General features: G+C 39.3%; 1 protein-coding gene across 11 annotated transcripts in view; it reads left to right on the plus strand.

The window, feature by feature from the left end:
- Positions 1 to 14,683, plus strand: part of GRIA4 (glutamate ionotropic receptor AMPA type subunit 4) — a 398,776-nt gene that overhangs the window by 326,414 nt on the left and 57,679 nt on the right. For 10 of the 11 annotated variants that reach the window (XM_047690816.1, XM_047690815.1, XM_047690814.1 and 7 more), the window contains 3 exons: positions 397 to 564; positions 1,729 to 1,833; positions 10,274 to 10,384. In XM_047690816.1, coding sequence (XP_047546772.1) covers positions 397 to 564; positions 1,729 to 1,833; positions 10,274 to 10,384 — 384 coding nt within the window. Of the gene's footprint in view, positions 1 to 396; positions 565 to 1,728; positions 1,834 to 10,273; positions 10,385 to 11,638; positions 12,818 to 14,683 lie in introns of those variants that run through there. The other variant, XM_047690825.1, reaches the window with a different exon arrangement.

Genomic DNA, 14,683 nt, shown 5'->3' on the forward strand with positions numbered 1-14,683 from the left:
ATAAATAAATAAAAATCTTTTAAAAAAAATGGTAATAGAAATTTATGAAGCCAGGGGCGCCTGGGTGGCTCAGTGGGTTAAGCCTCTGCCTTCGGCTCAGGTCATGATCTCAGGGTCCTGGGATCGAGTTCCGCATCGGGCTCTCTGCTCGGCAGGGAGCCTGCTTCCACCTCTCTCTCTCTGCCTGCCTCTCTGCCTACTTGTGATCTCTCTCTGTCAAATCAATAAATAAAATCTTAAAAAAAAAATTTATGAAGCTAGGGTCAATTAATTATCAGTAATTTGACTATTCTTCAGGCAGGAGGGTGCTTAATGTCGTAAGCACAAGCTCCCCCTGCCCCGTTTCCAGGTTGATAAGACTATCATTCACCAATATAACTACTTTCATTTTGTTAGTACACATCTGCTCTGACTTATGATGGAGTCCTTGTGATGGCCGAAACGTTCCGCAATCTTAGAAGGCAGAAAATTGATATTTCAAGGAGAGGAAATGCTGGGGATTGTCTGGCAAATCCCGCTGCTCCCTGGGGCCAGGGGATTGACATGGAGAGGACGCTCAAACAGGTAACTCACAATTTTGGTTAAGTGCAGTTTATCATAGTCCTGTTTAAGTGGCATATTCAAGAAAATGGAATAATTTATTGGAGAATAAATATATATTACAGTTGCCATTTCAATAGGTTAAGCCATTAGCATTTTTGAGACATTTCTAAATACAATACTGAGTAGAATATTGTTTATATATGTTAAATATATATGATGAACTAGGTTACGTGCCAGTATAGACAACCCCAAGTCCCAAAGGCTTTGAACAAGAGTGTTTCTCACTCAAACACACATTAGATTTGGAGGGGTATTCAGGGACCAAGGCTGACAGCAGCTACCATCCACAGTGCCACAAAGGGAAATCAGGTTATGGAAGGTTTCAAATTGGCAATTAAACACTGTGGCCCAGTGGTGGCACTCATCACAGCTGTTTACAACTCACTTATTTTAGTCACATAGGCCTACATAACTACAAGGGCTGTGGGAATTACAGCCTATCTTGGGGCCAGAAAGTATAATATCCAGAAATATTTTTTAAACATTGCTAATGACTACCTCAGTAGATCTCTATAAATTGCCTTGTAACCTTGGATTAAGTAAATTGTTTATTTTGCTTTGTTTGGGTTACATTAACACTGGTTTTCAAATGATTAATGGAATATATGTGTATTTTTAATATTAACATTTTAAACATGATGAATGTTCAGATTCTAAGTAAAAATGAATTAAAAGGAAATTTGGAATAAAGTAAACTCGAATTTTTTAATATGTTTATATTTTAAACTTCTTAATTTTAATATTAGCAAAGAGAAATATGATCTAGTGTGATTAGCAGGACTATTTAATGTATTATGTGGACACATAAATAGAACCAAAAAGTAACTACGAATGAACCGTATTTCCTTTCCTATAGGCAACACTTCAGTATTAAAGAAGTATTCTTTATCACATAACAAAACATATTCCTCTTTCAAGTATAGAGCAGAATTGCTTGTATCCCTTTGATTTACATCTTTAAGCTTATATCCCAGCAGTTCAAATACTCTTTGGTTTTTTAGTGAGTTATTTATAGTTTATAGTTCCATACTCAATGTGTTGTTATAAGCCTGGCAGATGAAGTTAAGATTTCTGGAAGCAAAATGGCCCATGAGTATATGTATGGGTTTTATTTTTCATTTATAGGTTCGCATTCAAGGACTGACAGGGAACGTTCAATTTGACCACTACGGACGTAGGGTCAATTACACAATGGATGTGTTTGAGCTGAAGAGCACAGGGCCCAGGAAGGTGAGATACACTCAACCCATTTTCCTAGTTTGCATTTGACATACTTAAAGGCTTACAGGTAAAAAGTAGCTGGATATTCTGCATTTGTTTTTTAAATGTGAGTACTTACAAATTGTAATTTTTTATAATCTATGCTGAAATAATTTCTTGTGTCATATAATTGGTATGTAATAATGTGCCAAAGCTGAAACAAAACTAACTTATATGCTGTTTGCATCCTTTATCCAAAGTGGAAGCAATACTTTAAAAAAAAAAAAAAAGGCTTAGCAAAGAGAATCCCAGAAAACAAAATTTATTGTGCAAGAAAGCACACCTTGCAGGTAAGAGACCTACTCACCTCCACACAGTTATTTATAAACTCATCAGAGAGAACAAAGGAAGCTACTTCTAAGGAGTGAGCGTACTGAGAATTGACTAAATGTTCTTGACATAAGCAAGTAAACACTTGCCAATGAGCAAAAGAAAGAGCAGGTAGAAGATGAGATGATTCTCACTTGCCTAGTTGGGGGAGAGAAACACCTGGGAAACTCTCCTTGGGGGATTGGGGAGGTTGGATGGGGAAGCTGCTAGATTCCTGGATTTCGGAGGTTCTCTCTGCTGGTGATAGGACATGACCAGGCAGGTCCATGGTCTTCCGAACATCCAACCTGATGTAATGGAACCATACAATCCCACCCCATAACTGGCATCAACACTTTATACATAGCATATGAAATATTTAACATTCTTTTTCTGTAGGATTAGATAGGATGCTCAAGGAAAAACATGGTAAGTTACCTTTTCTAAGAATTGTCCAAAATTTTTAAAAAACTTTATCATATGTGATTTTCTGCTATAATGTAATAATGATAGCTGTGACATTTGTGAATTGTCTGCTGTGTCCCAAACACCAGACTTGGTATAATTTAATCCTCACAACAAACCTGTAATGTGAGTAGCATTTTTCCAATGAGAAAATTACAGTCCGACAGGTTATAGTTACTTGTCTAAGGCTTGTAAATGAGAAAATAAGGGTTTTAATTCAGGTGTGTCTGTCCCCGGAACGATTCTGTATCATCATCCGACCCGAGCAGAACCTGCTGTAAAGGAGTTTACTTACCAGTGGGGTAGAATCTAAGTTCCATGACAGTTAAAAGAGAAGGCATATGGGAACTCTAAAGAGGAAGAGATTACTTGTAGCTGGAGAAAACAAATCAAAGAAGGCTGCATGGAAGAGGTAGGCTTTAACATTGACCAGCACGTTTGTGTTTGGGCAGGTAGACATGGAAGCTAGAAGGCGTAAGAACTTGAAGCGAGTCAGGGAGGCAGGACAGTTGAAGTCACAGATGGGAAAGGTCAGAGGCTCTCCTAGTTATGTTTTGCTCTAGTGTGTCATGGGACATGCTTTTGGGTGTGCGAGGAGAGATTTGGAGCTGCCATGAAAACCATCCCTGACTTTCCAGCCTCTCAGTGACATCTCCTTGAGCTTAGTCTGCCAGTTAATACAGGGATGCAGCTCAGGGAGCTCAGGAGACAGGTGGCTGTCTCCCCCAAAGACCCTGCCCGCAGCAGGGCAATGAGATGTGCTCCCAGAAGAAATGTAGTGAGTTCCACATCTATACCGACTTTACCCACTCTGTCCACTCACGGCCAGCAACAGGACAGAAGGAGGCCCATTTGGGGCAAAATCCTTCTGGCCGCTCTGGAGCAGATAGAGTACTCCCCAGGCCCCTAAAAACACGAGCTCACTGGCAGGCGGAGCCAGGACCATCCTGCCACACACTGGACTTCGCAAATTGGCCAGTGAAACAGAAGCTTCCTGAAATGCAAAAAAAGTTCCATAATTCATAAAACTGTAAGTCCCAAAAGCAAAATGACCTCTATATAAAAGAAAGAATAATGTAAAAAGGAGAATGGTGGTTAAAAACGGTCATATCAAGGGAGTTGTTTATGGCACTGATCCTTCTGTGGCCTGATGGTCAGGACAATTAAGGGTTTTTGAGGGGAAGTTAAAGAGTGTGAGTGAGGAGAGTGAGGAAGGTCTTTGCACTCAGCTGACACCCATCTAAGACTCTTACAAGAAATACAAAGTGTAAAACCGTGTAGACTCATCTATCTTTGTTTTTCTGTGGCAGCGATCAACTTGAGCATTCTGTCAGGAATATAAGCTTAAAAATGAGCTACCGCGAGAAATGCGCTGCTGATGAAGCTCGGCAGTATGTCTGAAAAGTGAGCAATCGTTCTTGTAAATTGAACACTTGCCAACAAGAGAACTGTCTCTGAAAATAGATCAGAGAGTCTGCCCATCAGATTGTCTGACTTCTGTAACAGGAGCACTGACTGAGGGACTCATCCCAGCTCTTTCCTGGGTCCTGGCTCCTGAGTGAGATAGAGTCTTCCCCGCCCAGTGGCCCCCATGGGATGCCCTAAAACCCAATGTGCATGCTTGCAGGAGCTCTTCACTGTAAACATTTTGTGTTGAGAGCAGATGATATGCCATGCACAGAAATGGAAAATCAATGTGCATTTTTATATTAAATCTTCACAACAACGTGAAAGTGAGATATATCTTTTCTCATTTTAAAGAAGAGGAAAAAGTAAGGCTCTGAGAAACCAAGGAACCTGTCCAGGGATGTTCAGCTCAAAGGACATAGGAGAGAGAGGTAGAAACCATGGCTCACCTAGCTTCAGAGCTCACAGTCTTGATGGCTGTGACATACTGTCAGACCCGGAGCCCCTGAGAGTTCTCTTTAGGGTGGAGATGAGAATTCAGCCGTGTTGCGCGAGGCAGGTCTGGTCCTGTCAGCCCTCCAAGGAACAAGCTCTGAGTAGAACAGGGGCTCCTCCTGAACACAGTCCCTCCATTGCAGGCAAGGGCCACTGTAAATACAGAGATGGCTACGCCTTGTGTGCTGGCATTTATGCACAGTTCAGGAGTCCCAAGAAGACAAATATGTTTCTGACTAAACCTCCAGTTTAGTGATTTGAACACTAACATTTTTGCTCTAGCGTTCCAGAAGTATTCTTTTTTTTTTTTAATTAATTTTTTATTTTTTCAGCATAACAGTATTCATTATTTTTGTACCACACCCAGTGCTCCATGCAATCCGTGCCCTCTACAATACCCACCACCTGGTGCCCCCAACCTCCCACCCCCCACCCCTTCAAAATTCTCAGATCGTTTTTCAGAGTCCATAGTCTCTCATGGTTCACCTCCCCTTCCAATTTCCCTCAACTCCCTTCTCCTCTCCATCTCCCCTTGTCCTCCATGCTATTTATTATGCTCCACAAATAAGTGAAACCATATGATAATTGACTCTCTCTGCTTGACTTATTTCACTCAGCATAATCTCTTCCAGTCCCGTCCATGTTGCTACAAAACTTGGGTATTCATCCTTTCTTTTTTCTTTTTCTTTTTTTTTTTTACAGCTTTATAAACATATATTTTTATCCCCAGGGGTACAGGTCTGCGAATCGCCAGGTTTACACACTTCACAGCACTCACCATAGCACATACCCTCCCCAATATCCATAACCCCACCCCCCTCTCCCAACCCCCTCCCCCCATCAACCCTCAGTTTGTTTTGTGAGGTTAAGAGTCTCTTATGGTTTGTCTCCCTCCCAATCCCATCTTGTTTCATTTACTCTTCTCCTACCCCCTCAACCCCCCATGTTGCATCTCCTCTCCCTCATATCAGGGAGATCATATGATAGTTGTCTTTCTCCGATTGACTTATTTCGCTAAGCATGATACCCTCTAGTTCCATCCACGTCGTCGCAAATGGCAAGATTTCATTTCTTTTGATGGCTGCATAGTATTCCATTGTGTATATATACCACATCTTCTTTATCCATTCGTCTGTAGATGGACATCTAGGTTCTTTCCATAGTTTGGCTATTGTAGACATTGCTGCTATAAACATTCGGGTGCACGTGCCCCTTCGGATCACTACGTTTGTATCTTTAGGGTAAATACCCAGCAGTGCAATTGCAGGGTCACAGGGTAGTTCTATTTTCAACATTTTGAGGAACCTCCATGCTGTTTTCCAGAGTGGTTGCACCAGCTTGCATTCCCACCAACAGTGTAGGAGGGTTCCCCTTTCTCCGCATCCTCGCCAGCATCTGTCATTTCCTGACTTGTTAATTTTAGCCATTCTGACTGGTGTGAGGTGATATCTCATGGTGGTTTTGATTTGCATTTCCCTGATGCCGAGTGATGTGGAGCACTTTTTCATGTGTCTGTTGGCCATCTGGATGTCTTCTTTGCAGAAATGTCTGTTCATGTCCTCTGCCCATTTCTTGATAGGATTATTTGTTCTTTGGGTGTTGAGTTTGCTAAGTTCTTTATAGATTTTGGACACTAGCCCTTTATCTGATATGTCATTTGCAAATATCTTCTCCCATTCTGTCAGTTGTCTTTTGGTTTTGTTCACTGTTTCCTTTGCTGTGCAAAAGCTTTTGATCTTGATAAAATCCCAAAAGTTAATTTTTGCCCTTGCTTCCCTTGCCTTTGGTGATGTTCCTAGGAAGATGTTGCTGCGGCTGAGGTCGAAGAGGTTGTTGCCTGTGTTCTCCTCGAGGATTTTGATGGATTCCTTTCTCACATTGAGATCCTTCATCCATTTTGAGTCTATTTTCGTGTGTGGTGTAAGGAAATGATCCAATTTCATTTTTCTGCATGTGGCTGTCCAATTTTCCCAACACCATTTATTGAAGAGGCTGTCTTTGTTCCATTGGACATTCTTTCCTGCTTTGTCGAAGATGAGTTGACCATAGAGTTGAGGGTCCATTTCTGGGCTCTCTATTCTGTTCCATTGATCTATGTGTCTGTTTTTGTGCCAGTACCATGCTGTCTTGATGATGACAGCTTTGTAATAGAGCTTGAAGTCCGGAATTGTGATGCCACCAACTTTGGCTTTCTTTTTCAATATTCCTTTGGCTATTCGAGGTCTTTTCTGGTTCCATATAAATTTTAGGATTATTTGTTCCATTTCTTTGAAAAAAATGGATGGTACTTTGATAGGAATTGCATTAAATGTGTAGATTGCTTTAGGTAGCATAGACATTTTCACAATATTTGTTCTTCCAATCCAGGAGCATGGAACATTTTTCCATTTCTTTGTGTCTTCCTCAATTTCTTTCATGAGTACTTTATAGTTTTCTGAGTATAGATTCTTAGTCTCTTTGGTTAGGTTTATTCCTAGGTATCTTATAGTTTTGGGTGCAATTGTAAATGGGATGGACTCCTTAATTTCTCTTTCTTCTGTCTTGTTGTTGGTTTAGAGAAGTGCAACTGATTTCTGTGCATTGATTTTATATCCTGACACTTTCCTGAATTCCTGTACAAGTTCTAGCAGTTTTGGAGTGGAGTCTTTTGGGTTTTCCACATAGAGTATCATATCATCTGCGAAGAGTGATAGTTTGACTTCTTCTTTGCCGATTTGGATGCCTTTAATTTCCTTTTGTTGTCTGATTGCTGAGGCTAGGACTTCTAGTACTATGTTGAATAGCAGTGGTGATAACGGACATCCCTGCCGTGTTCCTGACCTTAGCGGAAAAGCTTTCAGTTTTTCTCCATTGAGAATGATATTTGCGGTGGGTTTTTCATAGATGGCTTTGATAATATTGAGGTATGTGCCCTCTATCCCTACACTTTGAAGAGTTTTGATCAGGAAGGGATGCTGTACTTTATCAAATGCTTTTTCAGCATCTATGGAGAGTATCATATGGTTCTTGTTCTTTCTTTTATTAATGTGTTGTATCACTCCAGAAGTATTCTTCACCCAGTTTCTGTCTCTAGGAAAAATGCCCACTTCCCTGTCTGATTAAATGAGACCAGGCATGGGGAAAGTTCTTAGTGCATTGTAAAGTGTTGTGAAGAACTAGAGAGAAACCCCATCTCACGTGAGGTTCCAGGTCCAAACTTTAGGATTCCTTTCTTCAGGAAGTGACCCTCTGATTGACTCACCTCCCAGTGCATCTCTGGCCCAGTGGGACCTAGCGTGAATGGTCCCATACCCCAAACCATGGCCTCTTTTTTCCACAGAATTGCAAGTAGATGCAAGGGAAACACATACAGTTGAGTAGAATTTTGCTCTTTAGTTCAGCTTGTCAGCACTTCTAAATAATTTATGTTTTAAGGGTAGACAGTTGTGAAGCTGTTTTAAATGCAGAATGTCAAGGTCTTGCCAACATCTGAAGACTCTTCAGAATATCCCAAATCTGTGAATTTTCCATTGTGGGAATTCATTAATAAAGAAAAATACCTTTCCCAGAGAATGGGTTGCTGAGATCTGGAGGTTGGCTGCCTTGGAACCAAGTGGCTAAGTTATTTTCATGTCATGTAAATCATCATGAGGAAAGGAGAGTTACCAGGAGGCAACTGACATGTTGTTGTTGTTTTATTTTGTAAATACCTGTAGGAATTAAAGCTGTATGAGGATGTATGTACATCTCAAAGGCATACTTGTTTTTAAATTAACTTTTTCACTGAGTTATTAAATAAATATTAGCTACCAATAGTTTCATATGAACACTTGAAAACTGGTGCTGAATTGATAGATGTTCATAATTGCATATCAAACTAAGAGCTACAGAAAACCATACTAATGAAAAATTCATTTCCTCCAACTCTTCTGTGGTTATGTCTGCGACATTTGTGATGGACAGTGCCTCTTTCTGACACATTACTGCTTACTACATTCACAAATACTGACACGACAGTCAAGAAACCTGAAGGAAGCCAGGAGAGAGTCCCAAAACCTATTAGAACGAACAGCAAATACAGACCAGTAAACAATTACATACATTGTATTGGAGACAGGAGTTTGATCAGGTGTATCCAGAAATTCGAGAAAGGAGTTTGGCGTGCATTCATTGGACACACACTGGGGGGGCTTGTGGAGCCTCACAGCCAAGTGTGTGGACTTGGTGTCTTAGAGAACTCAGTTGGGAACTCTGCCCCCTCTGGAGCGTGCATGCAGTGTATGTAACCTGCTGTTATTTAGGTCCTCATCTCCAACGTGTGGGTCACAGTTGCACCTACTTCTACATTTGCTGTGTGTATAAACTCTTTTTAATTTTTTTAAGATCTTATTTCTTTATTTGTCAGAGAGAGAGAACAAGCAGGAGGGGAGCAGCAGGCAGAAGGAGAAGCGGGGAGCCTAAAGCGGGACTCGATCCCAGGACCCTGGGATCATGACCCGAACTGAAGGCAGAGGCTTCAGCAACTGAGCCACCCAGGCTCTGTAAACTTTTAGATGCATATTTAGACTCTGTCCCAGAGCAAACAGTTAAGTGGTAGCCGTTCCTAGTACTTAGTAGTCGGCACGATACAAAGAACCCTCAGTTTCCTTTAGGACCCCATTAGAGTTTACTATTTTGTAAAGTACCAACTAAGTGCTAAATATATTTTACAGAAAGGACTTTGTTTCTCCTCTAAGTGAGAAAGTAATATAAGGATTTAAAAATTTTTTAAATACAAATTTAAGTGTCATCTTTACAAGTGAAAATATTATTCATTAATATTAACCTCTGATGTATTTAGCATTTTAGAAATGGTTAGATTTTTACCCAGTGGCTAGGTTTTGTAAAACCCCAAATTCTTTCTATATTGCCTTATAAATGCAAGTCTTTTTTGCTTAAAAATATTCTGTACAGGGCGCCTGGTGGCTCAGTGGGTTAAGCCGCTGCCTTCGGCTCAGGTCATGATCTCAGGGTCCTAGGATCGAGTCCCGCATCGGGCTCTCTGCTCAGCAGGGAGCCTGCTTCCCCCTCTCTCTCTCTCTCTCTCTCTGCCTGCCTCTCCGTCTACTTGTGATCTCTCTCTGTCAAATAAATAAATAAAATCTTTAAAAAATATATATATATTCTGTACATATTCCCTTTATGGTGAAACCTGTAACATCATTGATAAAATCATGTAACTTAATTTTAGAGGGTGCCAGTCAATCCCACTAGAAGAGAGGATCGACATAAAATGGGATTCTGTCTGTATCCATATTCTTTCCGGAACGTCTCCTTCCCCAATGTTTTGGCTGCTCCAAGACTGTAAATTGTAAAGTTGCCAAATGTACAACCAGGCAGTATCTGGCTCATCATCAATTAAGAAGGCTTCCAAAGCCTCCTTTTTGTCTCTTTTTTTTTTTTTTTTAATTTTATTTATTTATTTGTCAGAGAGAGAGGAGCGAGAGTGAGCACAGGCAGACAGAGTGGCAGGCAGAGGCAGAGGGAGAAGCAGGCTCCCTGCCAAGCAAGGAGCCCGATGCGGGACTCGATCCCAGGATACCGGGATCATGACCCGAGCTGAAGGCAGCTGCTTAACCAACTGAGCCACCCAGGCGTCCCTTTTTGTCTCTTTTTAAAGTTTGTTTGCTTACTTATTAATACTCCTCATGGTTCCGGAAAGAACTAGAGAAAACTGTTCTAAAATGTGTTTTCAAGAATTTTCTCTGTTTGGCAGGTCGGTTACTGGAATGACATGGATAAATTGGTCTTGATTCAAGATGTGCCCACTCTTGGCAATGACACAGCAGCTATTGAGAACAGAACGGTGGTTGTAACCACAATTATGGTAAGTTTTGGTCTATGCTTTATGCTGTTCCGTCTTGTCCACAGGCAGTTTTAAGTCCCCAGCTTTGGTGAATGGCGTGAGAGCTGCATCATAGCTGGGACGACATGGGTGTTCTGATCCACAAAAGTCTGTTGAGGTTTTGAATAGGTTTGCCCTTACCTTTGAATACATTCAGTACCTTCATTTGTATTATCTTTTGTTGCAATGTTGTTCTTGGAAAGACGCTCAGATGTTAAAGATGGAAACTGTCACACCCTAGTTAGAAATGGATGAAATGCTAACATTCCAAAGGACAAAAGAATGAACATGAAGACTCAGCAACCAGTCACATAAAAACATGTGGTAATAAACACCACATTATTGTTGTTATGCTGTTTTTTATGACATCAGTGTAATAATAGTTGATAGTGTTAAAACTGATCACTTTCAAGGAGTTTAATCATTGAATAATGATATGCATTGTCTTTATAATAGTGGGGCTATGAATGTAAAGATTTAAATGAGCATGTTTTATACAGCTAAATGCTTTAGAAATAAATTTTGTTCTCTATTTTTAATGTGAAAATGGTGTTCTGCACCGATTATTTTTCTCATTGACCAATGACAAATACACAATAAACTTATCGGACTTCTAAGACTTAAGGAAAGTATGATTGCTCCATTCTGTCACGTCATAAAGTGAAAACGACTCTAAATTTTAAGGAAGTGTTTTCAAAGAGATCGTAAAGACATTACCTTCCCAGTCATAGAAAACTGCTGAAGTCAAGCACGCCCTTTTGAGGGCACGCTGGTCGAAGGAGATCAACAATCGGTGACCTATAGCCTCAGCTCCGTCTCGTTTGGCAGAACACGTTTTTAATTATTTACAAAGGCCTTACTCTAAATAAAGTGGAAATACTTTATGTTATTTAGCTTTTAGCTTATGTAATTTCGGTTTTTAGTAACGTCAAGTTATTTCCAAAACTTTGGGCACCGAGGTCAAAGCATGAAAATGCCAGAGAGAAGCATTCATATGTTGCAGTGAGCAGCCTCTGTGCCATGTTACTCCTCTGAGACTTGCTGGGAACTTGATTTTAGAATTCAAGCCGACCGACAGCAGTTTTTGTGTAAGAATGCAAAATACACTCCTTCTAGCTTAATTGTGTAATGGTTGCATGGGACTTGAAAAGCAGTATATATATACATATATATTTCTTTTCCTAAAAAGACACAGTAATGGAAAGTCATACTTCAGTACAGTCCTCCTCTTTTCAGCCTCTGATGAAGAATCCTATTTTAAGAGATTGATCAAGAAAGAAATGAGTTCCACGCTGTTCGACCATTCCTAACTAAGGCTCAAGTCTTGTTCTCCTGTAGTAAATTTAAGCTAATTTTTCATGTGGGATTCTTCTTGGATGACCAACTCTGGACTACCAGAAAAAAAATTTTTTTTTTTAAGTTCTGTGACTTTTCTGAGATACTAGAACAAAAGAAGAATTAATCCTCATGTTTCTCAAGAAAATACATAGATGTTGAAAGAGAATCACTTAGCAATTCTGACAAATCGATTCCCCTATCCTGAAATAAGGTCATTGTACATAAAGCTGGAATTACATCACTCCTAATTCCAAGTGAAGGTTTTCTAAAAGTAAATATCTATGAATTTGTGTGCTTGTTTTCTGAATATGCCCAGTTTGTTTTCTTTAAAGGTTTTTTGCAATTTTGCCTGTTCTGTGTGAAATAAAGTGTCTGAATGTGCATTATAGGTATAATGTAGAGAATCTTCTTTCCATCCCTGTTATTAAGGGGGCTGGAGATAGAATTCTTAAAACCAAAATATTGAATCAGTTTGCAGCATGGCTGGTTTTCAGAAAGCATGCTACCAAAACAGTTAAAATGATTGAGAAATTAGTTGTTTCCTTTATATATGAAGAATATTCTGTAAAGCTGTTGTTTGACAATGATATCATCAATATTTTTGCTATCAAAATAGCGCAGTACTAGTATTTGTCTTTTGTATAAAAATGTAATCTTCATATAATAATACCTCTTTGGGCTTTGCAATTGCATAATCATTCAGTAATTAAAAAAAGAATACCAGAATCCTTTCCCTAAACGTGTTCCTTGTATTTGCTGTGTTGAAAATGGTTGTCCGGGACCTATGAAGCTCCACATCTCATTCATGTTGAAAGAAATAATGTTACCTTGTAGACAAATGAGGTATTGGCACCTGCATGTAATAATCTCCCAAATTCAGCTGGGTAGACATCATTCGTATGTGCAAGACAGCTCTCTAGACACACAAGGTTGAGAGAGTTGCCACCCTGGAAATCACGCACTTTGATCAAAATTGATATGGTATTGCTGTTCTTCCCATTTGTCTTTCCTTGGTGTATATTGTTATTTATATGTTGATACATTGTAACGATATATGCTGTTGTTAAATAAAATTGATTGAGAAATTCATTTATTCATCCATAAATATTTATTAAGCGTCTGCTGTGTGCTGGGCACCACTGTAAGCCCAGGGACATGCTAGAGAACGAGACCAACAACAGTCCTGCACTCAAATGAGTTTCTATTCCAGTGAAAGAAAGCAGAAAACAAACAATAGATATGTAGACTAGATATCATTCTGAAATAAAATGGGGCTCCAGCTTCCTGTACTTTTGAAATTTATTTTTTTCTTCTGACAATATTGTCTATCAATAACATGGTCTTCATTTTAATGTCTCATTTATTCTACCTGAATACGGTCATGCTGACTGTTAACTTGGCTAAATCCAAATGAAAGTACCACTGGCAGCCGCCTCCCATGAGATCGTGACTACAAGAGTGAAAGGTCTAAAGTTTTGAGTTCAGATGTTGTTTTCTGTCTTTAAGACGTAGTGACTAAAAATTTGATAAAGCTATAATTGTATATGAGACTGTGAGTCCTACTAACTTTCTCCGTCCTCAGTAATAGTTTCTGTCAGCCGCTGAAGGAAGCCAGATCTGAGTCGTGCAGTGTGCATTGGCTCAGCGATCGAGGGGAAGGCAGCGTGCAGGAGGGAGATGTGTAATCTCAGTCCTCTGGCTGCTGAACTCTCGGAAAAGGAGAGATAAAGCAGTATTTCAGCTGAGCCCATTTCCCCCCAGATGTTCATGACTGAAGCTAAACGATGCTTATGATGCATTACTCAGCTAAGACGCTATTTCTTACCATCTTATGAATGTTAACAATCCTTTAGGAAGATTTTCCATAAATCCACTGTATTCCCTGCAGTATTAGAATTATGTTAAAAACCTGAAAGCAGTTTTACTTATCACAGTCGATCTTTCCAGAGGTTACTTTCTTATACCTTTTCATTAGATGTTTGATATTGTATCTTCTCTAAGTAGAATTTTATAGCTGCCCTCCACGTGTATACATGTGCATATACAATACACACATACTTTTTATATCATATGTACATATGTATACAAAAATAGATATACTTGTTTTCCTCCTTGCACTAAATATTAATTTTCCCCATGCATACACCTGCCTCCAAAGGGCTAAGTACTCAACTTGTTTTGAATTACCTTCTTTTGAATAAATGTAAAGCTGTATAGCCATCCAATTTCCTTTTTTTCTCTGAATTGAATAATAACCTGTTAATTCTCCTTTTACGAATTTTTATCCATGGGATAAATTATCTAAATCCAGTAAGATTCTTTGGAGAAAGGCAAATATACACACAGCAAATAACTTTGGTTAGTATTACTGATTTTATTACTTTAACTGTTTTCGATAGTATTTGAAATCATTATATTTTTTGTTTAGAAAATCTTAAAGCCTTCCTAATAAGTGTCTATTTCAACAAGTTTTGCTAAATACAAATAATCTGAAAAAATCCTCAGTAGGAAAATACTTTATTGATTGAAAATCATCTTAATTCATTTACACAAACATTTCCTTAAGCAAGCCCTAATGTAGCAGGTTTAGACAGAGATTGATTTCTTTCCTGAAATAGCAGAGCAGATGTGGAACACTACCCATTATGGAAATGTTAGTAATAAACTCATAATCACTAAGAAGTAATGCATTTAAAATAACTTCTGAGGAATTACCATTCCGCAGAGCACAGAGTTGATATTAAGGATGGTAGGTTAGACTTTTAGGGCAGAAGTAAGAGGTTATTTTCCACATCTCTGATCATTCCATTTTTATTCACAGTTATTTACCTGAACTCCATAAGGGCTCCTTACCGAAGATGCCCCACAAATCCTCCTTAGCAATTGGCTAGGACTCTTTTCTATCATATTGAAAAGATTTGGCATTTTCTTCACCTGTAGTAG

This window comes from Lutra lutra, chromosome 10 (assembly GCF_902655055.1).
Source record: "Lutra lutra chromosome 10, mLutLut1.2, whole genome shotgun sequence".
In the NCBI taxonomy this organism is placed as follows: Eukaryota; Metazoa; Chordata; class Mammalia; order Carnivora; family Mustelidae; genus Lutra; species Lutra lutra.